Consider the following 27447-nt stretch of genomic DNA (forward strand, 5'->3'; position numbering starts at 1 on the left):
GGGGAATATATATATATATATATATATATATATATATATATATTTTTTTTTTTTAAACGTTAGCTTGAACTGCAGCTTTAAATAGAATTGTGTAGCTTATGAGAACACTGAAGTTTTCATTTGCGTACTGTAATAAACTGTTTCTGCTACACTGATTGGCTATACTGTTTAGTTTTCTATGTAGCATAGTAAGCAAAGAAACGTGAGTAGACATGTTGATCATTTTCTCCAAAATTTGTTTTTTATATATATATATATATATATATATATATATATATATATATACACACATACCGTATTTACCTGATTATAGGGCGTCTCTAATTTTAGAAGCAGCTAGAAAGAAAACAGATTACATACACCCCCCCTCCCCTTCCCACACACACACATATACTGTATACACACACACACACACACTCTGTTAGTCTCCCTTTGTCTGACTCTCTTGGTTTGAGACTCCTGCCACAAGCACATGGCTGTTCAGGACTCTAAGGTGGAGCTTCCTCCATTTTACCCTTCTACCTCAGACATCAGACTGCTGATTGGCGGGCCCGATTATAAGACGAGTATGTACTTTTCAACTTAACTTTATTAAAAGAAACAGTGAGCAAAACTGGAATATAATAAATATATATATATACCCATAGGGTTAAATAATTGAAACATAATGCTTATGTTACAAAGTTTAGTCTATAGGACAATAATAACTAATCTACATTTAATATATACAGTGGCGAGAAAAAGATTGTGAACTCCAAAGATGATTATGGAAATTCCATAGTTTTTCCATGATAACCTACTTGAATCAAAATCAGTCTTTTATTAAATATCCAATAAGGTTTATATTAACCAATTCCATGTAATTTGAAACAACATGATGTAAGTATGAATTAGACAAACAATGAGTAATTTAGAGTCAGGGTATATGCAAATGTACGTGAAACCCTTGTTTTCTCATTTAAATTAAAGGGGATAATTAGAATGAGGTGTTTAAATAATTATGTAGATCTTCAGGTGTGAGTTTGGGAGGCCCCACCCTATATAAAGATCAGAAACTTTGTAAGTATGGCCTTCACCACACAGGTGTGTGGAAACATGTCATGCCATGATCAAAAGAAATCTCTGAGGACCTCAGAAAAGCAGTTATTGATTGTCATCAGTCAAAATGGGTTACAAAACCATTTCTAAGGATTTGGGGCTTTATCAATCCATGGTCAGACAGATCTACAAATGGAGTAAGTTTAAGACCACAGCCACTTTACGAAGGAGCGATCGTCCAACCAAAACCTCTCCAAGAACAAACCGGCAAATCATCCAGGAAATCACAAAAGACCCCAGAGGAACATCCAAGGATTTGCAGGCCACTCGCCTTGGCTAATGTAAGGGTGTATGACTCAAGTATCAGGGGAAAAAAACAAGAATGGTGTTCATGGAAGGATAGCCAGGAGGAAACCACTGCTCTCTAAAAAGAACATTGCTGCCTGTCTTAAGTTCGTCAAAGAGCACATAGATAATCCACAAGATTTCTGGAACAATGTTCTCTAGACAGATGAGTAAAAGGTAGAACTTTTTGGCCTCACTGAGAAACGTTATATTTGTGAAAAACAAACACTGAGTTCGAACAGAAGAACCTCATCCCAACCGTCAAGCATAGTGGTGGGAGTGTGATTGTTTGGGGCTGCTTTGCTGCATTAGGAAAGGGATGGCTTGTCATCATTGACACAACCATGAATTCTGTATTGTATTAGAAGATTCCAGAAGAGAATGTCAGGCCATCCATCTGTGAGCTGAAGCAAAAGTGGGTAATACAGCAAGACAATGATTCTAAGCATGCAAGCAGATCTACAAAAGAACGGCTGCAGAAGAAGAAATTCTGTGTTTTAGAATGGCCTGGTCAAAGTCCGGACCTGAACCCCATCAAAATGTTGTGGCAGGACATGACGTGAGCAGTCCATGGAAGGAAGCCCTCAAATGTCACTGACTAAAAAAAAATCCTCAAAACTGACGTGAGAGACTGACCATCAGTTCAGGGAATGCTTAGTTGAAGTCATTGCTGCTCAAGGGGGCACCACCAGGTACTGAATCTGAAGGTTCACATACTGTACTTTTTCACACATGGATATTGTATGTTGAATCATTTATGGATAAATAAATGTGGAAAAAGTATCATGTTTTTGTGTCATTTTTTTAATCAGGTTATCTTTATCCGTTAAAAGGACTTAGATTAAGATCTTATAACATTTTAGGTTTGAAATATGTGAAAATCCTAAGGGGTTCACAAACTTTTTCTCGCCACGGTAGGTACCTGTTGTGCTTGGAGTTTAACTTGACGGGTTTAGCATGCTTGAATTATTCTTTGATAAAAAATATTCAACTATGTGGCTCCTTTGTTATTAGACTTAGGATCAAACTGCAGAAATCTCACTAATAAATTGCCAGCTAATTTGGGAGGAGCACAGGAATGGTGTATTTGTTTTCGCACAAACGTAGTTGTTAAGTCTAAAACAATCATTTTCTTTACATTCCTTTTGATTTTGCTCAAGGTAATTCAAGTAGTTAATCTTCAGGTGAAACAGATCTACAACAAACACGCTTACAATGATTACCGAGTGTTTGCTTCCCCGGGCCCTCAGACACAGAACTTGACCAAGTTTGCCATTACACTTATATATGGTGCTTCCTGGAATGAACTTCCAGCGTTATTCAGCAAGGGTGCCCTTTTCTCAGAGGGGGAGGTGTATCAATGTAAAGAAAGTACAAACACAAGTTTGCTTTGACGCATTGCTCCATTTAGTGCTCGCAATTGTGTCACTTTCTTACATTTGATGCAAATTGTTGGATAGGAAATATTTACGCCACCTCAGCCCTGGTGGGGTTTTTTTCCATGCAAATATAAGATACAAACATCACGAAGGAAGATGCAAAGTTTGATACATCTTATTACAATCTGTGCGTCATGTCATTCCCTAAGTAGTCCAATTGTCACTCCCCAAAATGCATGGTGAGGCAAATAGCGCAAACCTTGCTGCCAAGACCTTGAGACATACTTGATCTATGTAGATGGAGCCTAGGACAAATTCTTCTTATATTAAATACAGCTTTAAAAAGGTGCAGTTCACTGTGCTTGCTTTATTTTTTGTTTTTTTTCATCACTACACTGTACAAACATGTATCTGTTTCCACCTCCCTAATTTTCCCCAAGCTCGTTGATTTTTGAAAACTGAAGTTAACATGGCACCAAAGCCGGGTAAGCCTCTTTCATCAGTGGACATCAGAGAGCCTTGTCAGAGAAGATCAGGATAAGAACGTTTCTCTGATAAGTCTCTGAAGCTCGCATAGAAAACAACTCTTTTTTTCCTCCTGATGTGGTGGAACAAGTGAGAATAAACAGCCTAGGTTACCATGTCAACGCTCTACTTGATGCTTCAGAAAAACTTAAAATCAAGAACAGACATAAAAAAAAGTGTAATGTGGTTTTAGGGAATCCCATTGACCTCACTTTCAAGATATGTTATTTTGGGGTGTGGAACTACACCTTTAATACTGCAACATACGCGTCACTCAGGACGCCAACGCCCCAAAAAGATGAAATTTTAATATAAAAGTGCTGACTTTGATCAGTGATATATTGACGTATACGAGACTGCTGAAACGAAAAAATCAGCGAGGTGGACTACAAATATGCGAGAGTTGACATATCTGGGAAGTGCTGTTTTTAATCCCTGACAAATAGACTAGAATCCCTATATTTGTGACCCACAGTAACTCCGCCAATGTTTCCCAAATTGGGAACGAAACCCCCGTCCTGCATTACAAAACATGTTTGAGTCATTTTGACTTCATAACCGCAAAATATTATACACTGCTGTGTACGTTTTATTACAGAAGTCTCATATGACTGATGAAAACAATATGGGAAAATTAACTTCAACCCTTGTAAGGCATGAAGGCATCAGGGCAAAATTGCATCAACGGTTAGATTATTGCAATAGTAAAGAAGGAAAGAAATAGACTACCGCAAAGCCCCGCTTCTCGGCGACCCGCTTTTCGGCGATCCGCCAATACGGCGGTAATGAGAAGGGGGCCGCCATGTCTGCGCATGTGCAGAACGGGCCTGTCCGATGTCGCGCATGCGCAGAGGGTCGCGCATGCACAGAATGGGGGGTTTTGCCGGTTGCGCATGCGTAGAACGGCGCATTGCAGGTTTGCGTATGTGCACATAACGAAAATCACCGGTTCCGCTTTCCGGCGATTTTCGCTTTGCGGCGGGTCCTTAGAACAGAACCCGCTGCCCTCCTGTATCTTTTTCCATTGCTGGTTTATCACTACTGAGGATATTTTGATGAACTGGTGTTGCCACAATATAAATGATATTCTAATATTGCCAGCACTAGCTTACAGCCATATTAGTGGAGATTCCAGTTTGTTGTCAAGAAATTGACTGTAACTTAATGTTGCTCACTCATTCATAACGCTGACTTCACATACATCTTTTTCTTACAATGTCTTAATTTGTGTGCAGGAAAAAGCACTTGCTTTTTTTACACCATTGAAACCAGTGATTTCCAACCTTTTTTTAGGGACCCTTTAATTATATTGTACCATTTTTCTAGAACCCCAACCCTCTCTAATAGCGCGTCTGAAATCAGGTGCATTGTAAGGAACCTCAATCCTCTCCAAAAGCGCATATCAGATGCATTGTAAATGCTTCTGTATTTAGTACAATTTTCATATGACCTACAAATTTCAGGGAACCCTTTAGGGGTTCCTAGGAACCCAGGTTGGAAAACACTGATATAGACAACAAAGCACATTGGTGAACTCTCTTGAAGAGGAATATTGTAGGTCAGAACCATTCTCTAACAAATTGATTTGAAAAGGTATACAGTACACATAATACAATTTAATTGTGTAATCCCATTTGTAGCTATACATACTGCCAAACTAAATGGAGCTGGAACCAAAGGGGACAAATATTCAAAGCATTTTAGTACTGTATTACATTGGGATACGGTTAACTCGCGTAATTTTAGACAAAATGGCCAACCCATAGAAAATTATTCCTGACCAGACAATAAAAGGATAGTGCAGATGTTTGTAATTAGACAAAGTGGCAGATATTTAAAAAAAAAATGCAATTTATAGTATGAAGAGTCTGTTAAAAGAACTTAGAATAACCAAACTCTTAAATAAAAAGGCACGCAGCACATTTGAGAGTAATATATGACCACAAAGTAAACCAAGACATGTACTGTCAACCCTCACTGATTTCCTATGGTCATGCGATTGCTGCTAATTTGGAGTCAGTATCACTGATACTTTTTTTTTATCATTAGCGATCTCTTTGACTTCCATAGAGTCCAACTCATGGGGTGTGCAAACTGGGGGGGACGTGAGATTTTTCAGGGGGGGGCGCAGCGGTTGCAGAGGCCCTGCCCTCTTCCCAAAGGCATTTAAATTAAAGGCCGGGGGATCGTATTTATGTGCAGTAGGTAACTCTTTGTATAGCGCCATCCATGTGCTGTACATAGCGTTTCACAGCAGTAATCAATGCCACAAAACAGTGTGAGACATAATAATGGGAAAAAATAACTTCAAACATAAAAATAAACATTTGGAGAGGTAATCCCTGCCATAGAGAGCTTCAAATCTAAGTGGTATGTAAAGAAAACTTACAGACAGTAGGAGGGTGTTATGGGTAGGTGCATATGTCAGTGGCGAGTACTACTGCACCGACACACTTTATTCGAGCAAATACCCAGTATGTACCTGGCAGATACCTGGAATGCGCCGCTCCTCACCTCTGACAAGCCCCGTTGCATTTGCCTTCCCAGCCTGGGTTCATGCCTGGCTGACGGGCGGCTGATCTGTTAAATGATAATGATTAGGATTTAATAGGCTGCAATGCTTCGCGTGTCTACCAGATGGCATAAATTCATGAATTGTAATGCAGTGTATATATATATATATATATATATATACTGTGCAGTATTGCAGCCAGCGGGAATAAAATGCTTCAATCCCTGCTTGGAAAATAACGCAATGCACTCGGGCAGAAAACAGTCACAAACCTCAATACACCCGGGTATACCCGAATTCGTGGGACTAGCCGAGCTCGAATAAAGTGTGTCGCCAGTGTATACTTCATTAAAGTGAGTTTTGAGATGGCCTTGAAGATGGAGAGAGTATGTGCTTGGCAGATATTGAGGGGAAGGGCATTTTAGAGGAGTGTAGCAATAAATGATAAAGGTTTTCGGCAGGAGAGGGCATTACCTACAGCAGGGGTGTGCAAACAGGGGGTGCGCCCCCCCAGATTTTCCAAGGGGGGTGGCATGAGCGGTTACAGAGGCCCCACACTCTGCCCCGAGGCATTTAAATTAAATGCCGGGAGATCGAGCGAGGCCTCTGTAACTCCCTTACCGCGATTTAGATGCGTGGTGTGATGAGTTGCTATGGCAACGCAGCGTCAAATTATGCTGCGGGACCATGTGACATGATGTCACATGACCCGCCAACATGGCAATGCGGCATCAAATGATTCTGCGGGGTCACGACGTGACATCACACGACCCCACGGCGTTATTTGACGCTGGAAAACAAGATACGGAGGCGTGAGCACCGGGAGGGAGCAAGCAGGGTTGGGCGCAGCTCCAATAGTTTGCGCACCCCTGACCTATAGTACTAAAGGGGTAGGCGAAAGATATCCTTGAGTAGAACGCAAAAGGCGAGCAGGGATGTAACCAGAATTTAGAGCCAAGATGTAAGGAAGTGCAGAGGTATATAGTCTTAAAAAAAGAGAAGGAGACTTTTGTAAGTAATACAAGATTTAATTGGAAGTCAAGAAAGGGATTTCAGCAGGACAGAAGCAGACACAGATGTAGGAGACAGTGACAGTGAAGTGATTCTAGCAGCAGCGTTTCATAGATCATAGGTAAGAAAAGTGAGAGACAGAAAGGCCAGAAAGTAGATGGTCACAATAGTCAAGACAGGAGAGAATGAGGGTATGAATTGGAGTTTTAGCAGTGGAGGGACAGAGGAAAGGGCGTATCTTTGCAATGTAATGTATGAAAAATTGACAGGTTTTAGTGACATCATGAATGCTAGAGGAGAATATGAGGGAGGAATCAAATGTGACACCTAGGCAGCGCGATTCTGATTCTGCGTGTATATGATAGAACTTCCAACAGCAATGGCGGCAAGAAGGCCAGGCTTGGGACGAAGTATAAGGACTGGAGCTCCATATTTGACATGTTAAGTTTAAGTCGGCGTGGAGATATACAAGATCATAAAAGTGTTTCAATAGGACTTTGAAAAACGATGTCACAGTGTACTGACAATGTCCCTGGTACATAACACATCCTGGCACGCCAAAGACCCTTATTACATTTCCAGGTATAAGTACGTTAGCAACCAGGAGATCCCTATAGCTATAAATAATGTGGTTAAACTCAGGAAGACTCGCCAGTTTGAATTCTGCAAAAAAATCAACATGAAAAAGAAAAACACAAGTAGGAAGGATGGCTGCTTTAAATACACAGGCTTGATCCCTTTAAACAAAGTGGTAAATCTCCTCCCGCAATGTTTTTAGAGGTTTATGATGTATTTATTCTATTGGGTTGGAAAATAAACTGATATTTTTTTTATAAAATCGAGCTATTACTCTTGAAAGAAAAAAAGAAACAGAAGCAGATACAGTACTAGGACACTTATTTCTTGTGATGGTTACACAGTGAACACACAGTATATTAAACGTGAAGAGACGTACGGAGCAGCAGCAAACTGGTTATCCAAGACCAGAAATAGCACAAGAACCCGGTATAAGTTAAAATATTAGGTTCTTTATTACGACATATACAAAATAGTATTGGTCCAAGCAAAAAAACTCCCACGCGTTTCGCACCTAAGTGGCGCTGTTTCAAGTATATTAAACGCGCCTACAATATAATGGCAATTTATTGAAAGTATGAGTATACCAATTTCAGGTTAAGTAACACAGTCCATGATATATATAGAAATGAAACAGACCATATCCAAGTGACAGAAATGAAACACTGCCTCCAAACATAATAAAATCCCATTTCCTAATGTTAACAGGCAGTGCATTTAAAACAAACATAACCAGGGGTTACATACAAAATAATTAAATCACATTGGACATTATATGTTACTGTACTTTAAATTCTGCTCTTGCTTGAGTGATTGAATAATCAGACTATAAAAAAATGTTGGATGGAATATCAACACAGGGCTCTTTATTTATTTTAGCAGAAGTGTAACATGTACTTCTGAATCAATATAGCCATACATTCCGGAGTATACGTCATTTACAGAATATGAGAAATCCAGGTCCGAGCTACATAATTACTGACCAATGGCAACAAAAGTTAGTCAACGGATTCCTTGGCCCTCATTCTACAAAGTGTGATAGCCCCGTTGACTTGCAGTCAATGGAGATTCCCGTGGGCATGTTATAGAATAAGATCCTTAATGTTTTAATGAAACTGGCAAAATGACTGTAAGAACTACAGTCTATAAAACCTTAGTGCACCTTGCATGTCAAACTAGAAAGTAGGTTCTGCTTTTAAAAGTTCTGTGCTACGTCTCCCAAACCTCCTCCATGTTTGAGCAACAAGGTAAGAGAGGAATGATCAAATTCAGTGCAGCAAAAGGCAACTTTTGGAAGAATTGTAGACTGGGATACAGATGCCTTAAATAAAAGCATAGAGGGATATGTATCAAGTGTCCAAACTGGAGCACAACTCTCAAAACAGGTGCTAATTGCATCCTTTTGACTCTGCATCATTGTATCATGTGCCCTTTTCCAACTTGGCACAGTTTGCGCCAGTGAGCATTTTGAAGAGTGGTTAGGGGAGGAGATAATATGCGCACTATTATAATGATGTATCAAATCTGCCAGGGTTAGCTGGTATTAACCTCTGCTCTTGCACCATAGATAAGAAGTGAGATTAGCACGATTAATAGATTTGACATTAGGGCAATGTGGAACAAATTAAAATGTTTGCCCCATTTGTTGGTTCTTAATACATATCCCACATACTGTAGTCTTTATGCATCAACAAATGTCATTTTCACAAAATCCCTAAATAAAATTATTAATAAATAAAAATGAAGCCCATTATCTGGGAAGCTGTGATATTTCTTAAAAACCCAGTTTTGGTAGTCTTTTAAACAGCCCACTGAAATGACTTTATTTCTATTTAATGCCCTGGAACTCCAGATGTATCTGCTTTTGTTTTTTTTGTTATAAAATATGGCTTTCATTTCCTCTCACTGCAAAGTAATGGTTTTGACGTTTCTTGATATATTATAGAGTTTTATTAGTTCCAGGAGAAGTTTAGGATTGTTGCGGGTTGCTATAAATTTGAATGAACCTAGTGGTTTGCCATGTTTCGTCTCATGGTGCATTGTCAGTGCATCTGTAACAGGGACTGGAGAATATTCAGTCTCATATTTTATGCAGAACTACAAAGTGTTTTGAAGGGAGTTCCAGAGATAGCGAGGGAGAATACTTTAAAACACGGTAGGGCAGGAGAGACAGGTGGAGTAGAATGGAGAAAAGGCTAGGCAAGGTAGGATAGAACTTATTTTTGAGGACGGTAGATGAGGTTTAAAAAATGTCCATCCAGTTCTCCCTATGCTAAATTTTGTAGACTGAGATATTCATCCTATACTTGTATTTATATTGATCCAAAGGAAGGCAAACAAAAAACCCCAGCGAAACATTATCCAAGTATGTCTCATCAGAAGAGGAAAACGAAATCCCTTCCTGACTCCAGTAATGGCAATCAGATCTCTCTTTGGATTAACATCCTTCCTACGTTTACCTATTTGGTATATCCCTATATATCTGTGCTTTCTAAAAAAAAAAGATTTCAAACCTTTTCCTAAAGATATCTATTGTATCTGCCATCACAGTCTTCCTTTGTAGTAAATTCCACGTTAACTGCCCTTCCTGTAAAGAAGTATTTGCTGTGTTTAAACCCTTTTTCCTGCATATGTGAAATACATTACATGTGATATAAGCTTGTAATCACCGAATTAAACCACTCAAAGTAGGTTGTCTAGAAGTGCAGCAAATAAAAAATGTAGCCGTTTGCTTTAGCTTTTCAGACCATCTATGCATTGTAAATGAAACATTTGCATAAAGGTTCTATTACTCATAAGCATAGAAGCAGAAAATCTCTTAATTATACGTATTATATGCAAGTAGAATTTCTGAAACCTCACAAAATTGTTTGCTTTTCTTGGTTAATGGCAATTGCCTTGTGCCCTTTATTATTTTGTTATTGCCTTTTACCATCCATAAAAAGCAGAAGGCTAGCTCTCGAAAAGGACCCATTTGGAAAATAATCTTTGTTAAACACATCACTGCATCTAATCTGCTGAAATATTATTGTTCAAGGCAGAAGGTTGCTTTGTTGCCATGTTTTTTTTTAATAGAGCCACTTTTCAACCAACTGAGCAAATGATTATCTTCATTTTTTTTCGATTTGCTTGTGCTTTTTTTCCAATAAAGCAAAGAGCCCATTAAACTCTTCAGTATAGATCTATGACGCAGACGTTTTGTTAAAGCCCCAACGTCCTTTGGAAGTAATTTTTTAGATCCAGTTTTCAGCTCACCTAGACAGATGGGATGTCACAGGCTTCCCCTCATGAACTCTGATTCAGGAGATATTCTCTTTCAATTTCCATGCATGTCCGATCAATTATATTCATCACACACAGGGTGCAGCATTATAAGTAATGGGGACCCTTGAAGAGCAAAATTCCTCTTCTTATGTACCAAACTTTCTCCAGAATGGGGAACTCATGGAGACCTACTACCACAATCCCAAGACATGCTTGCTCGCAACCCAACAAAAGAAGGAAGTTATTGCTACTTTAGGAAATGGATGAAGGTGGTAGGCCACTAAAAATATTCCTGCTAAGGGACCTGAATTAGTAATAGCCAACTCTGCAAATGCATACTCATGTTAAAGAGTAGCTCAGTGGTAATGTCACTCACTGCCTTTGAAATGAGTGAACCTGGTTCAAATCCCAGTGTCAACTATCCTTGTGATCATCCTTTGTCTTAGGCACCCAAAAACGATTTGGAAGATCTTCTGCCCTGCCTGAACAAATCTATGTCCAGGGTTAAGTGCTATATAATAAAAATGTAAAAAAAAAAAGATTATGTTGCATGCAATAGTTTTGCAGTTATATGTAAGTGTGGCTAAATTGGTTAAGGAAGATACATTGATAATAGTTTGTATCCTGAACTTTCATGTTCAGACTGGTCTGTCTCAACCATAACGTTGTAGCCAGTCAAAAAAAGATATACTTAAAAAATGAAATAGCACCTGAGTCGTATTTTGGCTGGTTTAGCTGGACTGAAATTCTGCTGGTTTGAGAGGACTTAGAAAAATGTATGATTTGTGTTAAGAACATGTGCACTAGAGCTATATATCACACACTTTTGCTATGAAATGAAGTCTAAAGGAAACATGCAACTCCAAGTAAAATATGAAACCAGTTACTGTACAATGGATTCCAATTCACTGTTAACAATAAGTAAATGCCAATCATATTTCCCAGACATACAGTATAGAGGCTAAACCAAATGTATGCCTTCAATAACCAATGTCAGGGAAGGAATGTGTTTAATGTCCTTTTAAAATGTAAAACAATTTATTTCTGGTTTAGAAAAGAAGGTGGTGGGGGTGGAACTGGTAACTCCGATGCAGGAATAAGAGAAGTCATAGACTTAATGCAGGTGGCCAGATTAGGCATGAAGAATGTATAAACACAGCTGGTGAGTTTAAAGTCTGAATCAGAGTAACAGTTAAGTACTAAGAAGACGATTGCAATGTGTTTTAAGCTGAACACCCCACGGACCATTTAAAGTGCCGACTTTATGCAGTGTAAATGGCAAAGGTAGCTGCTAGTTTTGTGTCAGAAACAGTGAATTCAAGAACAGATCCATCAATTATCTACTGTATATAATACATGGGTTAAAGGTCTAACCTTAGATGGATGAAGTACCCACTTACTGTACCTTTGAAGTGGGTAAATCCCAGCGTCAGCTTTTCTTGTGGCCTTGGCTGATTTGATGCACTGCTGCATGGTTTGAATTCTGTTGGGAAGTTCACAGTAACTGTGGGTTTTCGTTCTACGTAAATGTCTGTATTGTGTCTTTATTATGTTATAATGAGCAATAGGGCATTTTATAATTCTGTCTATTATAAAAAAAAATAAGTACATTTGCAAAAAGAAAGAAAATGAAACAAAAGAAAGAAATGGACGGGATAAAGGAAACCTTTGGTTATGGTTCTTTGTCACAGCTTCCGTGGTTTGATGAAGTGTGGCCAGACAGGGCCTGGGGCAATTTAATGCCTTGGTGTGTCCATAGGTCACGTATTTGTGCATGTTCACTCCTGGTGTCAAGACCAATGAGAAGGCAGAGTACTTTGCCATTACTACCCAAAGTCACAGGTATTGTTTATCTACTTTATCATTCCTTCCCCATTTGCTATAAAAACTCAGTAACACGACACTAGCAAGAGAAGAACCATCATATTATAGTTCTTCCTCCTCTTTCCTCTAATTGATGAATTTCTGCAGACCAAATCAAGTGAATCTTTCTACTGCCAGAAACAGGGAAACAGACAGGTAGACCGATTGGATACAGTGAGAAGTAATTTATCACTTATCACCATAAGGGCAGGTATCCTTGGGATGTCAAAATGAATTAAGCGTGTGTCAATTGTGTTTAATGGGTATTTACAGTGTGTATTTTAGTCACCTAAAGGACTTGATGCCATTTCTGCCACAAATGTGTAGATCTATTATATTCTGGACCCAGGCTCACTTGTAGCATGTGAGAAGATCCATGTAGCTTAACTCATCCCCTTTTAAAGCACACAACGTCCTTCTATTTTCTTAAACTTTATTGAGTGGGGTTAACAGAAATATAAAAGTACTTGCATGTAGTTTGTGGTAGGAAATGTCTCTTGTGAGGAGAGGTATCCCAATTGGCTTTGGTATCAGGGGAAGTGCTTCTCTGTGGGGAAGATAAAAAGGAATCCCTTCATAAGGGAGCAGTGGAAGATGTATCTCTTCACTTTGGCTGCTGTTGAAAAGAGAGAGCACACTTTCCTTTCCAGACAGGAACAAGTCAAGGGGCATAACAATATACAGAGAAGGGCAGGGGAAGAGGACTAAACCAATCTCAACTATGAGCATTGGGAGGTTACCAGGGCAAATGACTAGTGGCATGTGGAAAAAGTAATATGTACAGTAACAACTATGTTGCAATATACACAGGAGCACAGACTGCTTGGAACAGGGGAAAACATGAAACATTCCCTGGGGAGAGCTGGCAGAGTGAGAGCAGAAAAACAGAACAGAAAATATACAATTCTGTTCCAGGACATATTATGATGGTAAATAAATCTTTAATTAACATTTTGACATGGACTTTGAAGCAGGGGAGACTGGTTCGAATTCCAGTGTCAGGTGACCTTGGGCAAGTCACTTTATCTTCCCAGGCCCTAGGCACGAAACATAGATTATATAAGATCTACGAGCGGGGACTCGTAATACCATTATTATGAACATTAATTTAAACAGCCACAAATAAGGTACAGACGTTCTTTGAATGTATGTACATTTAAATGTAGATAGCGCCAACTACATTACGCAGACCTTTCCAAAACAGACATTTAAAAATATTCAGACTGCATCATTTTATCATCAACAGAAAGTCTGTCAGCCTCTGAGTGCCCCAATGCACACGCATGAAGAAAAGGGCAAAAATAGGAACAAAAAGAAAGGACTGGGTTGCTAGAAGGCTGTCAAAATCACAGAATAGAAAAGGCATCTTAGGTGGTCTGTAATTGCTACAGAAGTTTACTTTTTTCACAGGGCTCTAGGAAGACGTCATTCATTAGCAAAAAAAAAAAGAAAATTAATCAAAGATACTGTATATGTGCCAGAAAATGTTATTGGCACTTACAACATGTATCTCTAATTACATTTCCATTTTTGTTTTTGCTACTTATCGGTATGCCATTTTGCTAACCTCCAGTGTAATTACAAATCAATAATTAATTAAGTATTAATTAACTCATATTTATACAATGTGGTCTAACGTGGTGTATTAAAGCAGCATACAGTATATTTTGGCCGTGGAAAAGTTAATTGTGTAAAATTATTTCTAGTGTATGCTTTAGCTTGTAACTATTTGGCCCCCTAAAGAAAACCATAAATAGCATTAGGTGTACGATTCTAAAGGACAAATCAGCCTCTGCAACTCTTTCACTTCCTATTTCCTTTGCTTCCCACATGGTCTACTTGGAGTCAGCATCAGCCATGCATCTGTAGAGTCTCTGTAAGTGCTACAGTAGTTTGCTTATTTCAAAGAGCTCTAAGAAGAGGTCATTCATTCATTATAAAAGTTCATTTTCAGGCGATTCACAAGCCCAGGCCACCAGTGTTGCTAAGGTGCAGTAAAGTGAATTACACATGTGGGTTTTATGGTGCATGTTACTACCCACCAGGGAACCAACTGCAACCACAACATTGAATTTGAGGGCCTCCAAACTGTGAGCTGTGCTGAGGTTTTCATTAGGAAAATTCAGCTAAATGCTCTGTTTTGTACAGGGTTGTTAACATTAGCTAATGTTTTGTTCAGTACTCAATTCCACTAAGCGTTTTTTTTAGCCCTTCCAATACCATAGTTAATGATAATTTCCACTCTCACATCTAACAAACTTGCTTGTTTTGATATTGTGATATATGCATCCGTTGTATGGCTTTGACCTATCCCTCAACTTCAGCAATGGAAGAGGAAGTTCCTCTCCCATTCCAATCACAGTTGCTGTTCTCAAAGAGCTGAAGTTTCAATTAGTCCCAAACACAAACATAACTGGTATGACCTTCAGAAGGTCAAATGAAGAGCAACCATCCTACTGGTCCTTGTGCCATTCACTAAATATCATAGGGGAATCAAAAGGTTTAATGAATATCTCCATCTGCCTCAACCAGCAACATTTAAATTGCGGACTCTGGAAACGTGGTTCATTGTGCTGGCATCGTCCACATATAAAGCTGAATGCACATTACTGCTATGTAATTAAAATAACATTGCATTGTCAGCACAGAGAAGTTAGACGTTGTGCATCTGAATTCTTAGAGATGACAAACATACAAAGATCATATTTTGTTTACATGGTTAAAGATACTCTATAAAAAGATTAATGTCGTCAAAAAAACTATGACGTACTCTTGTCCATTAAAAGGAATCACTACCTTCAGTAAACTCCTCTAGGACAAATACTGCTACTATGTAAATAAACCTGTGTAGTCTTTGGGAGACCAGCACCTTTGACTTTATTTTGTCTGGTGGAATTCACTTAAATGTCTGGGATTCAGAATTTGTGAATAGAAGAGGGGTCTCCATTTTGCGTCAGTTCTATCTGAAGGTGAAGCCCCTGTGCTGCAAAGAAATGATTGGCTAGAATGACAAACCGAAATTGTGTACTTTAGTTAATGAGGAAGTTTGGAGTTTTCAATGCAAAAGAAAAGCCATCACTTTGACTTCTAAACGACCTTTCTCAATCATTTTAGAGAGCAACAGGTTAGACCCAGAGGTATAGATGCTGCATACTGTACATAGGATGTTCTTTTTAACAATCACAGTATTGGGGAAACTTATGTTATATACTGTAGCTGTCCAATAGGCACCAGATTTCTCCCAAAATGAATCTCATATTATGATTGGTCTTTGATGAATCTTTTGTTGCTTTTTACATCATTATTGTGCGATTTTTCTGCAGGAAGACTTTCAGAAATAAACTCTACACAACAGGCAGCCTCTCTACCAAGGGGGCTCAAATCCAATGCTTAGGACCCTCCCCCCCCCCCAACAGGTCAGCTTTTATGAATAGCCCAGCTTCAGTACAGATGAGCCACCTGTGCTGAAGCAGTGTCTGATTTAACCACCTGTGCTGAAGCAGGGATATCCTGAAAACCTGACCTGTTGGTGGCCCTTGAGGACAGGAGTTGGCCACCCCTGCTCTAGACCAGGGCTTGCCCCTAACCTCAACTTGTATTAAAAACCACAAATCAAAAGGAGATGGGTGCATAATATGTACCATGACTCAGTCATAATAATTTATACTGTTTCACATGGCACATGGTGTTTAAGTAAGCAAAAGTTAGTGTGAAAGTGGTAGCATTTTGCATAATTGAAGATTAGTCCATGGTTAATTTGACAATCAGTTGTTGGACTAAGGTAACAAAAACAAATTTGATGGTCCCTGTGGGAGTGTGATCCAGAGAGGCACAGGAAGCATCTTTGTCCAATTAAACAGCTTTCATTTGTCAACTAAAATAACAAATAACAACAGCAGTATCACTACCTAGGGAGTTGCATTCACAGCCCTTCAGCTGGCTAGAGACTGTCTGAGCCCTGGTTTAAGTAGGACTCCAGACCTTTCCCTTAAATCAGGAAAATCAGTGCACCAGGATCTCAGCAATGTGACTGTAGACCCAAGTATGTTGGAAATCCAAGACTGGCTTCGTCATATGTCTTATGTCTGTATGCAAGAGTGACAGGATCAAATCTCCTGTCCATCACTCTCTAAAGCCAGAATAGTAATGGAAAGGGATTGTTCAGTTAGTCCTAATACAGAAATGGTGCAAAATCTAAATGTAACCCCCCCCTTCTACGAACACATAATGTATAATGATGGACATACTATCTGGCCAATGACAACCAAGGAAGGGATTCATGTGATTGAGTATAATACAGGATGATCTCACTGGAGCAGGAGCCAAGAGACAGGGAGGGGGGAGGATGTGAATAAGGGGCAGAGCGGCAGAGACTAATAAAGGATGGGAAGTCCCTGTTCTGAGGAGCCGTGGGGAGAACGATCAGCGCAGGAGCAGAGTCATTCCATCACGACAGAGTTGGAGCACTAAGGAGAGTGCTGCAAAAATATCCAAGATAACCTGTTGACTACAGGCGTTCCGGATCCATGAGTAACCTACAAGGAGATGCAGCTAGGGAATCATCCCTACTACCCAGCAGTATCCTTTTTGGTACACACGATTTACACAAAGTCTTTGCGAAGTAACAGGCCTGCATCTATAAACACATCAGTAGTCACAACGAGCTCAAACGCTGTACCGGCACCTGCAGTGACCCATTAACGAGTCCTGGGTCACCGGGACTGAGAGAGAGACACTGAGGGACAGTAACAAAGCTATACACACAATGGTTACTTATTGTTATAAGTTGTGCTAAAAGGTATCTAGAGTCCTCAGATCCGAGGGCCCCTAATTGTGATCATTGTGTTACCGTATGAATATACCTTATATCCGTGTTATTTACAGATACATGTCTTGTTACTGTACAGTATATAATCTGACCCCAGACAGGTTTTTTGCTAGCTGATTAGTATCACTTGCGTACATAGCAGGTGGACTCATGCCCCCGCCCTAGTTATATATGGGTTACATAAAAATTACTGGACACAGGTATTATCTCACATTAATTACAGTCAAGAATTAATGGAGCAGTTCCTTTAAGGATCAATGGCATTGATAGGTTAATTGGTTTTTAAAAAAAGCATCAGATAATTATTTCATCGTTTAATGTCCCCCAGAGGGACCAAATGTTTGAGCCTTTTTAGAATTTTTCCCTAATTCACAGACTGTCACGATAACTCTATAACCTCCTGTACCACGTGCAGATTGCTAATCCACACATTTTATTTAAAGTAACTATGCCGACATCGCTAGCCAAACTGACGAAAGGAAAAAATAATAATAAATACTACATGAGATAAGAATTACCGTGACCCAAAGAAAAGGAGAAATGTAACACTTTTCGCAGAATTCACATCAGGGATTACTGAACTTTCCTAAGGAAGTCAGTTACAGATGTGGCCAAACTCGCCTTCCCCAGAGTCGCGGGAAAAAGGCATTTTAATGTTCATCTGGCTACATCAGCGTTTTTTTTTTTTAACTGTGTTTTAACTTTTTTGGCCTACTGTACTATATGGGCCTGCATCTTCAAAATAAATAAATGCAATTTTACCTCTGAAAGGACAGTTCACCCAAAATTAAAAAAAAAAAATGAAATTGCAAATGCAAAAGACCACTAAAATAAGTTTGACAAACGTTAGACCTGTGTGTTATTTCACATTGTATGTAATACACGGTTTTATTGCCCCTCATTACCAGGTAGGCCTCCCTTGATTTGTGGATGTTTGCTACTGGTATATCCTGAAGAACTGGGATGATGGTGATGACTTGAATTTGCACGTTACCAGTTGCTGCCTCGTGAAAATGGCTGCCTTTAGATTTACTGAATCTGTGCAAATTGGAAATACTGAAATAGCTGTAAAAGTCACAGTATGCTTCTGTTTTCCTCTCTGCCAGGACACATTCTGAAAATCACTCATTTCCCGTCTTGGGTGATTTATTTTGTCAGAAGGCAATTTTCTTTCCATCGCGGCGGGTTTTCGCAGTGTAAAATAACACACGGTTTATTTACTCTTGTCGCTATAGATCTACATAAATTGTGAAGAGGGTTGGGGTTCCCCACCATTAAATATTTGGCCGTGGAGAAAATAGGCAGAAAGATTTTATAGAATCCCTAAATAACATTAAAAAAAAGTTATATTATTGAGGCTTGTGCATTTAAAAATGGTCTCAGCTAGTGTAAATTAATCACACTTTATTTAATCACCATCACTGACACAATAAGGTAAGATTACTCATGAGCAGATTAGCACTGAAGTATCGTACTATATGTTGTGTCGCTTTGTGTGTTGCGCTGGGCCTCTCTGTTTAAAAAAAAAAAAAAATTAAGATACTGTAGTGCCGACGAGTAGTCTAAAACAAATCTGGGGCTATCACCAACAAGATCCAGGTACATGCTGGGTACATGCTGCAACATTTCAGTGACATTTCTGCAGACAGACTAATGGCCCATCGGATTAACACAGCAGGGGTCACTGGCAGTCCCATTCAGTTTGAATAGGACTGCCAGGGACCCACGTTGTTAATCCGATGGGCCATTAGTCTCTGCAGAAATGTCACTGAAATGTTGCAGCATGTACCCAGCATGTACTTGGATCTTGTTGGCGATAGCCCCAGATTTTCCAAGGCAAGTTTAAGGCAAGTTTTAGAATACTCGTCGGCGCACCTGTAAGATTACTGTGCATAAGTCAAAGTACTGTAGTTATGGACATCCCTCCTATATATGATTTATGTAGACAATTTACAAACCTTTACCCGAAAGCCATTTAGAAGAGAAAGTCCAGTGTGTAAAATGCAAAAAGGAAGAAAAAAACCGTTGGAAAATATATTGAGATATTACAATGTACCCGTAGCATTTAAGAAAAGCCAAACCAAATCTTCGTTTCTCGTTATAGGGCAGATTCATCAAGCACCATAATGAGTTAGCGCGCCAGATCCAATGCTAACTCCTGTTCAAGTTAATGGGTGTTACCGCTGGATTGGATGTACTTACCCATAATGGCGCTTAATAAATGTACCCCTATGAGCCAAGGATTGCTATTGTCAATGTGAACGTACTTGTTCAAAGAGAGTTTGTGACTTAGTAGGATCCTTATTCCTTTTCAAACAACAATCATGCTCTACAAATGTTCTTCAGACTACAGTACCAATATTATTCATATTATAAATGGCCATTAATTAAACAGCTGACATGTGTACTACGTCATTTATACTAGCTGGTATTTTTGGTTTATTGCTTAACAAAGTACTTTTTATAGGTCAAAATTTATTGCATTGCTACATTTGTTTGGTTTAATATAACATCTTAAAATTGCACTTACATTTTTATTACAAAGCTTGTATTGTTTGTAGGCTCCAATGCACATGATGGCTGTGGCACCCCGTTGTGCCAGAGGTTTATCTTGGAGCAGTTGGAGGGATGTAGAGCCATGGAAGGAAGCATCAGGATATCCACTTTGTGATATTGGTAACGTCTGTGAATGTGAAGGCCCACGCTGATTGGCTGGAGACTCTGCCACCTGTGACCTGATTGGAGGGCCAATCTCCTCTTGGTAGGGACTACCATGGTGTGTTGATGGATTTGGTGGGAGATTGGAGAAGTGACCCTGACCTGCATTTTGCTCATGTCCAGGCTGCCGCACAGACTGACGCTGCCTCCTTTTTCTTGGGACTTCTTGACCCGTGTCACTTTGTAGTGGTAATATATACGGAACTTTTCCATATCCATATGATCCTGGAGTTATTGACGTTCTCGTTCTGTTTCTAGATTGAAACAAACACACGCTGTTACTGAATCGAAACAAATATAAAAACATACATTCTATCTTTGTTTTCTATCAATTATCTTTGTACAGCTCAACCCCCATATAACGCTGTGCTTGGGGTCCAAAGAATCATATCGCGCTATAAGCAGATCACGTTAGAAATAATGTTCCATTGTATGCATTGTACAATAAAGTATTTAAGATACCAATAATCGTATTGTAAAGTATTCATAAATATGAAAATTGGGAGCCACGCTTGCATCACGTTATAAGCGGATCCGCGTTGTAACAGATCGCGTTATAACGGGGTTGAGCTGTATCATTTTCTTTTTTCTTTGTGCCTCAATCAAGTGACAGTCAATAGAGAGTAATGGTTTGTCATTAAATGCACATACATTCAAGCTTTTTAAAGCAGCCGTCCAAGCAGCCATTTTTTGTTTTTTATTGTATTTTTTCCCCCTTTAATAGGTGCATCAATAAAATCCACATAATGATAAGTAATTAATCTAAGTTGTCCATCGATCGGTGAAGATTCGGCTTGAGGGTTCACTAAATTTCTGTCAGTGCAGCAGAAGAAGACCAATGATGCAAAGTTCTGTGAGGAAGATCATGTGACCAGGCAGTCACTAGATACAATTGGTGCACTGATAGAGAGAGGGCAGGGCTCAAAAAGGGGTGACCCTGTTTCAGAAGAGGAAGGGGATGTAACTTTGTAAATGGTTGCTAAAGAAGCAAAAAATGCTAGTTACATTATAACACATTAAAATATCATTCAGAATTGTTTAAAAAAAATGTTAGAAGTATTTTCTCATAGTACAGAACTAATTTATTTAAAAAAAACACATGTTGGATATTGCTTGGTCTGTAGCTTTAATGCAGCAGACAAAAGCTCAGGGAATCCATGTAATAAAGTGGTCAGGAGGTCAAGTGGCACACCTAGTGGGTGCTTATTATCACTACCCATAATCCCTGTCTGCAATTTAACCATTGTATGACATAACAATGGGATGAACGAGGTCAGTTTGGGGACCCGTGGAAGACATGCTAAAACACTCAGGGGTATTCTAACATTGCTGAACTTTGTAAGCTGAATTGTTTTTGTAACTTCACCCACCCTAACCTGATTGTGCATCTGGTTTGCATACATTTTATTTAAACCAGTCTATAGTCCCCATTGGAAACATTCTGAAATGCTATATCATCAGGGTAACTATTGTTCTACTGTATAAGACGTTAGGCGTACCTAGATCAACAGATAAGGAATGAGCAAACAATTGTAATCCTTGACATATATCATTACATACATCATATATTATTTGTCCTAACTCTGTGCCCAGGACATACTTGAAAACGAGAGGTAACTCTCAATGTATTACTTCCTGGTAAAATATTTTATAAATAAATAAATATTTTCAAGTTGAATTAAATTGCTGGGCTGCATTTATCAATCTTAAACAAGAGTACAAATAGTAAAAGTAGGTAAAGATGCTGCTTTTGTATGGGAGCTCAGTACTTGCGTTCCTGTTATTTTGCACATGCAGCTGTGTGTTCTTCCTGTGAGGTTCTGAATTGCAAAAGGAGATGTACATATAGTATGTAGATTGATGTGCATGCTAATTTTACTACATAAACAATTACTAAAGTGGTTTCACTGGTTCTCTCATATTAATGAAGAATTGGCTAGTACAGTAGATAAGAAGTTGTTGGCAGGTCAGTTCATTGAATATTTCCTTCTAAGCTCTATTACATACAGTACATGACTAAGTGTTGCTAGCACAGCAAATCCATGTTACAGTATATGAAAGCAGCTGTCTCTTCCACCATTCTAGCAGCAACCAGCTGTTGTATCAATGCAACTTTATAGTAGAAAATGGGATTCATTTATAATAAATGTATGAAAATGACTTTGTCAATGGCTACCTGACACAGCCAACCTTTTGTTGTGAAAAACAAAGAAGTTGGCAATTGAAATAAAGTTCATATTTAGAAAGATGAACAATAAAGCTGTGTACAAATAGTGAAAAGGGGGGTTACACTTATGCTCTTAAGTGTTGAAGGTGCCACAAACACACTTCTCCACCATTGTACAGTGCTACATACATTCTTTCAGAAAATTTCCGTGGCACTGAAAGTTACTAGCACACGGGTAAACCACTACATGGGTTTAATGTCTCATTAATACAATTCCTTTTTTTGACTACTTTCTGGAGTGCTGCCTTTGATATTCGTCCACACGGTATCGTATTGCGTATATATATATATATATATATATATATATATATATATATATATATATATATCCCTGTTTTAGTCAAATGAGCTTGTTATTCTAAATGGTAGGTTAGTTGGTTTAAGGCAGGGGAAGTCAACTCCAGTACTCAAGGGCCACCAACAGGTCAGGTTTTACAGTTATCCCTGCTTCAGCACAGGTGGCTCAGTCAGAATGACCGAGCCACCTGTGCTGAAGCAGGGTTCTCCCCAATACCCGGCCTGTTGGTGGCATTTGAGAACTGAAGTTGGCCACCCCTGGTTTAAGGTTTCTAAAACGCTCAAAAGGGAAACTCTGAGGTTTTCCATAGTATTCAGTATGTGTATAGGGACATTACCCCTAGAGCAAGCCCAACATTGTACTAGGACCATATAGAAGCAAGCATTCCATTCTATGCCCACTTGCAAGTAAACACGTCACAATTAAAGGTCAATTGCTGTGTCAGATGTTTTCAGGCTGAAAGCCATTATTTAGTTACTGAATAAGGACTGTAAAACCTGACAAAATGAACATTTCACAATATATTTGCAGCAATTAGAATACCAGTAGACGCTGCGTCTAATTTAAAGACATCATTCGAGATTCCAACGCGCCCGGTTTCCTAATAGATTGTGGGGGGCGGAGTGGGAGAACCTACGAAGTTTTAAGTTGGGTTTTAAGACTGACGATAACATTGAGGGCTAGTCTTTTTTCCCCCCCAAATATATTATGAGCACTTAAGTTTAATTAACTTTTTATATGTAGTATATGGGCATCTGAACTCAATCATCGTGAACTCCCATTGACTTGAATGGCAGTTAACTGATTGTCCTCTGATACCCATTTGTTGGCCTCCGTGAATCAATCTCCCCCTCTCCCCCCCTATGTTTTTGAAGCAGGCAACCTTGTTACTTAGACAATTAAACTTCGGCATTGTGACACTTTGAGCCCACTTACATTAGGTGTAAATAGGGTGACCAGGTGTCCCGGTTTAGCCGGGACAGTCCCGTTTTTTTAACCTCTGTCCCGGTTTTTTAGTCTCTGTCCTGGTTTTCTTGTCCCTGTCCCGGCCGCCCTGCATGCTGTAAAATGTTCCGTTTTTTTGTGGCTGTTCCGCTTTTGACCATCAGAGCAGGGGGGCAGTAGAGAGCAGACAATGCATGGAGGAGAGCAGGGCCGGGTCTGAGCTGCGGAGCCCCAGCAGTGAGACCCGAAAGTGTCAGTGAGAACTTCCGGTGTCTGCTGCAAGGGCTCAAGATGGCTTCCCCCACCCATGAAGGTATGGTCCAGAATGGGGGACACAGATACACACTCACACAATTTTAGAGACACAGAGAGAACACAGGTACAGCATGGGGAGAGGCAGAGAGAGAGACACACACAGGCACAGCATGGGGAGAGAGACAGCATGGGGAGAGACACACACAGGCACAGCATGGGGAGAGACACAGAGAGAGGCACAGCATGGGGAGAGGCAGAGAGAGAGGCACAGGCACAGCATGGGGAGAGACACACAGGCACAGCATGGGGAGAGACACACAGAGAGACACACAGGCACAGCATGGGGAGAGGCACACAGAGAGACACACAGGCACAGCATGGGGAGAGAGACACAGAGAGACACACAGGCACAGCATGGGGAGAGACACACAGAGAGACACACAGGCACAGCATGGGGAGAGAGACAGCATGGGGAGAGACACAGAGAGAACACAGGCACAGCATGGGGAGAGGCAGAGAGAGAGACACACACAGGCACAGCATGGGGAGAGAGACAGCATGGGGAGAGACACACAGGCACAGCATGGGGAGAGGCAGAGAGAGAGAGACACACAGGCACAGCATGGGGAGAGAGACAGCATGGGGAGAGACACACAGAGAGAACACAGGCACAGCATGGGGAGAGAGACAGCATGGGGAGAGACACAGAGAGAACACAGGCACAGCATGGGAAGAGACACAGAGAGAACACAGGCACAGCATGGGGAGAGACAGAGAGAGAGAGACACAGGCACAGCATGGGAAGAGACACAGAGAGAACACAGGCACAGCATGGGGAGAGACAGAGAGAGAGAGACACACAGGCACAGCATGGGGAGAGAGACAGCATGGGGAGAGAGACAGCATGGGGAGAGACACAGAGAGAACACAGGCACAGCATGGGGAGAGACAGAGAGAGAGAGACACACAGGCACAGCATGGGGAGAGAGACAGCGAAAGGCACATGCACAGGATGGGGAGAGACAGTGTGGGGAGAGAGGCACAGCATGGAGAGAGAGGCACAGCATGGAGAGAGGGGCACAGCATGGGAAGAGGGGCACAGAGTGGGGGGGCAGAGAGAGACACAGAGAATGGAGGGGAGAGAGACAGAGAATGGAGGGGAGAGAGACAGAGAATGGAGGGGAAGAGAGAGAATGGAGGGGAAGAGAGAGAATGGAGGGGAGAGACACACAGAGAATGGAGGGGAGAGAGACAGAGAATGGAGGGGAGAGAGACAGAGAATGGAGGGGAGAGAGACAGAGAATGGAGGGGAGAGAGACAGAGAATGGAGGGGAGAGAGACAGAAAATGGAGGAGAGACACAGAGAATGGGGGAGAGGAGAGGGAGGGAGAGAATGGGGGATAGAGGGAGAGAATGGGCGGAGAGAGAGAGAATAGGGGGAGAGAGAATTGGGGGGAGAGAGATAGAGAATGTGGGTAGAGAGAGAGAGTGGGGGAGAGAGAGAGAGAATGGGGAGGGGGGAGAGAGGATTGGGGGGGGGATGATGGGGGGGGAGAGAGGAAGGGGGGAGAGAGAGAATGGGGGTAGACACAGAGAATGGGGGGATTGAGACAGAGAATGGGGGAAAGAGACAGAGAATGGAGGGGAGAGAGAGAGAGAGAGAGAGAGAGAGAGAGAGAGAGAGAGAGAGAGAGAGAGAGAGAGAGAGAGAGAGAGAGAGAGAGAGAGAGAGAGAGAGAGAGAGAGAGAGAGAGAGAGAGAGAGAGAGAGAGAGAGAGAGAGAGAGAGAGAATGGGGGGAAAGAGAGACAGGGAAGGGTGGAATGAGAATGTAGGGGTGGGGAGAACGAGAATAGAGGGATATGGGGGAGGGAGAGAGAAAGGGGTGTGTGTGGGAGAGAGGGGGGGACAGAGTGGGTAGAGAGACATAAAGGAGAAAGGGCGCAATTGGTGATATCATTTGTTTTATAAAAAATTTTTTTAATGTGTCCCGGTTTTTACTTTTGTAAATCAGGTCACCCTACGGGCCACATCTGTACACAGAAACACACACTGCAGCCCCCATCTCTATACACACACACTCTGCAGGGCCCACATCTTGATACAAAACACACTGCAGCCCCCACCTCTATACACACACACACACACACACACAGCAGGGCCCACATCTGTATACAAAACACACTGCAGCCCCCACCTCTATACACACACACACACACTCAGCAGGGCCCACATCTGTATACAGAAACACACAATGCAGCCAGGGTTGTCACCTTCTATTGAAGGCTAACCCAGAGATAACAAAAACATTTTTAGATCTTTTTATTATATATTTATTTATCTTGCCTTTGGCTGTAACCTCTCCTCCAAATTCCATCAACATGGCTGCGCAACGTCCCGTAATGCCCATTGCCATAACAACGAGACGCTCTGTGACGTCACGCGGCATCACGTTGACATGACCATGGGACGCATTATGGCGCAGAGGCATCAGGTGATGCCACATTGTCATGGCAACATGTCACTGCCTGACGTCAGTGTCTCGTTGTCATGGCAACGGGGTGCATCATGTGATGTAATTTGTTTTGAAAAATGATCTATAAATGTGTCCCGGTTTTTCATTTTTAAAATCTGGTCACCCTAGGTGTAAAGAATGACAATAACGATGCCCTAGAGAAATATAGGGAAAGGGCACGTGCACCGTGGCCAGGTTCGTCTCCATAAAGGGAGTTACGGGGTTAAAATGTAGGCAGGGGAAAGGAAGGCTGTTAAAGAGGGGTGGGGGCACGGGGGGTTCAAAAGGCTTTCCTGAATTCTCTTCCCTTTGCCTGTGGTCCTGGTTCCCCCTACAAGGCAATGCTTCTGGGGTGGGTGAAGGACTTTCCTATATTATAATGTATTACACTTTTAAGTGTTGTAAATTGTATATGTTGCTATAAAAAATAATATATAAAAAACGAAAAGAAAACAACGATATGGTGGGGGGGGGGGAGATCAGTGCCATTTTGTCACAGCAGTGGTATATCTGGCTTTATTAAAGGGGGGAAAACGCCGACGGCTCCTGGAAGCTCATTTTAGTAGGATGAACAGTAGTTGAGTAGTGGCGGGTTGAGGATGCACTCCGGGCTTGGCTGGGTCAGCGAGCTTGAAGGGCAGTTTTCTCTTTGGCGGTCCATTGGAGGACCTACTGTGGGACTGTCAGGTTGGATCAGCACGGCATCCATACCCTATGGATTTTGGGCAGGCTTTATCCGGCAATTCCCCTTAGCATGGAATATGTTTATTTATTTTATGGTATCATTAAAGCTGTGACCTTTCCTTCAAAAACTGGTGTTTGTATTATTTATGGTAAAGAGGGGCTTTGCCCGAGTCCAGGGCATGCATTAATATCTACTGCTTCAAAAGCTTATTCTCCATCCTGTTGCATAAGCAAAAAAAGGGGATTTTCTCAATGTCACATGAAACTAGTGTCATGAATATCCTAAGATATTCATGATCCTTTACAGTGCACTTATGATTTAGTGGTACAGTATAGGGCCCCTCACTTCCATTTACGGTTTCTGGGCACCAGTCCCGTCACGTGAACGCTCCAGGAGAAAATCACACGATGCTGATGTGCCGGAGGTCCGGTGGCTCTATGGTGTACCGAGGGTATGGTGCATGG

General features: G+C 40.9%; 1 protein-coding gene across 3 annotated transcripts in view; it reads right to left on the reverse strand.

The window, feature by feature from the left end:
• Nucleotides 1-27447, reverse strand: part of THSD4 (thrombospondin type 1 domain containing 4) — a 531228-nt gene that overhangs the window by 375111 nt on the left and 128670 nt on the right. For all 3 annotated transcript variants that reach the window (XM_075575821.1, XM_075575822.1, XM_075575820.1), the window contains exon 5: nucleotides 19872-20313. In XM_075575821.1, coding sequence (XP_075431936.1) covers nucleotides 19872-20313 — 442 coding nt within the window. The remainder of the gene's footprint in view (nucleotides 1-19871; nucleotides 20314-27447) is intronic.

This window comes from Ascaphus truei, chromosome 18 (genome assembly GCF_040206685.1).
Source record: "Ascaphus truei isolate aAscTru1 chromosome 18, aAscTru1.hap1, whole genome shotgun sequence".
Taxonomy (NCBI): Eukaryota; Metazoa; Chordata; class Amphibia; order Anura; family Ascaphidae; genus Ascaphus; species Ascaphus truei.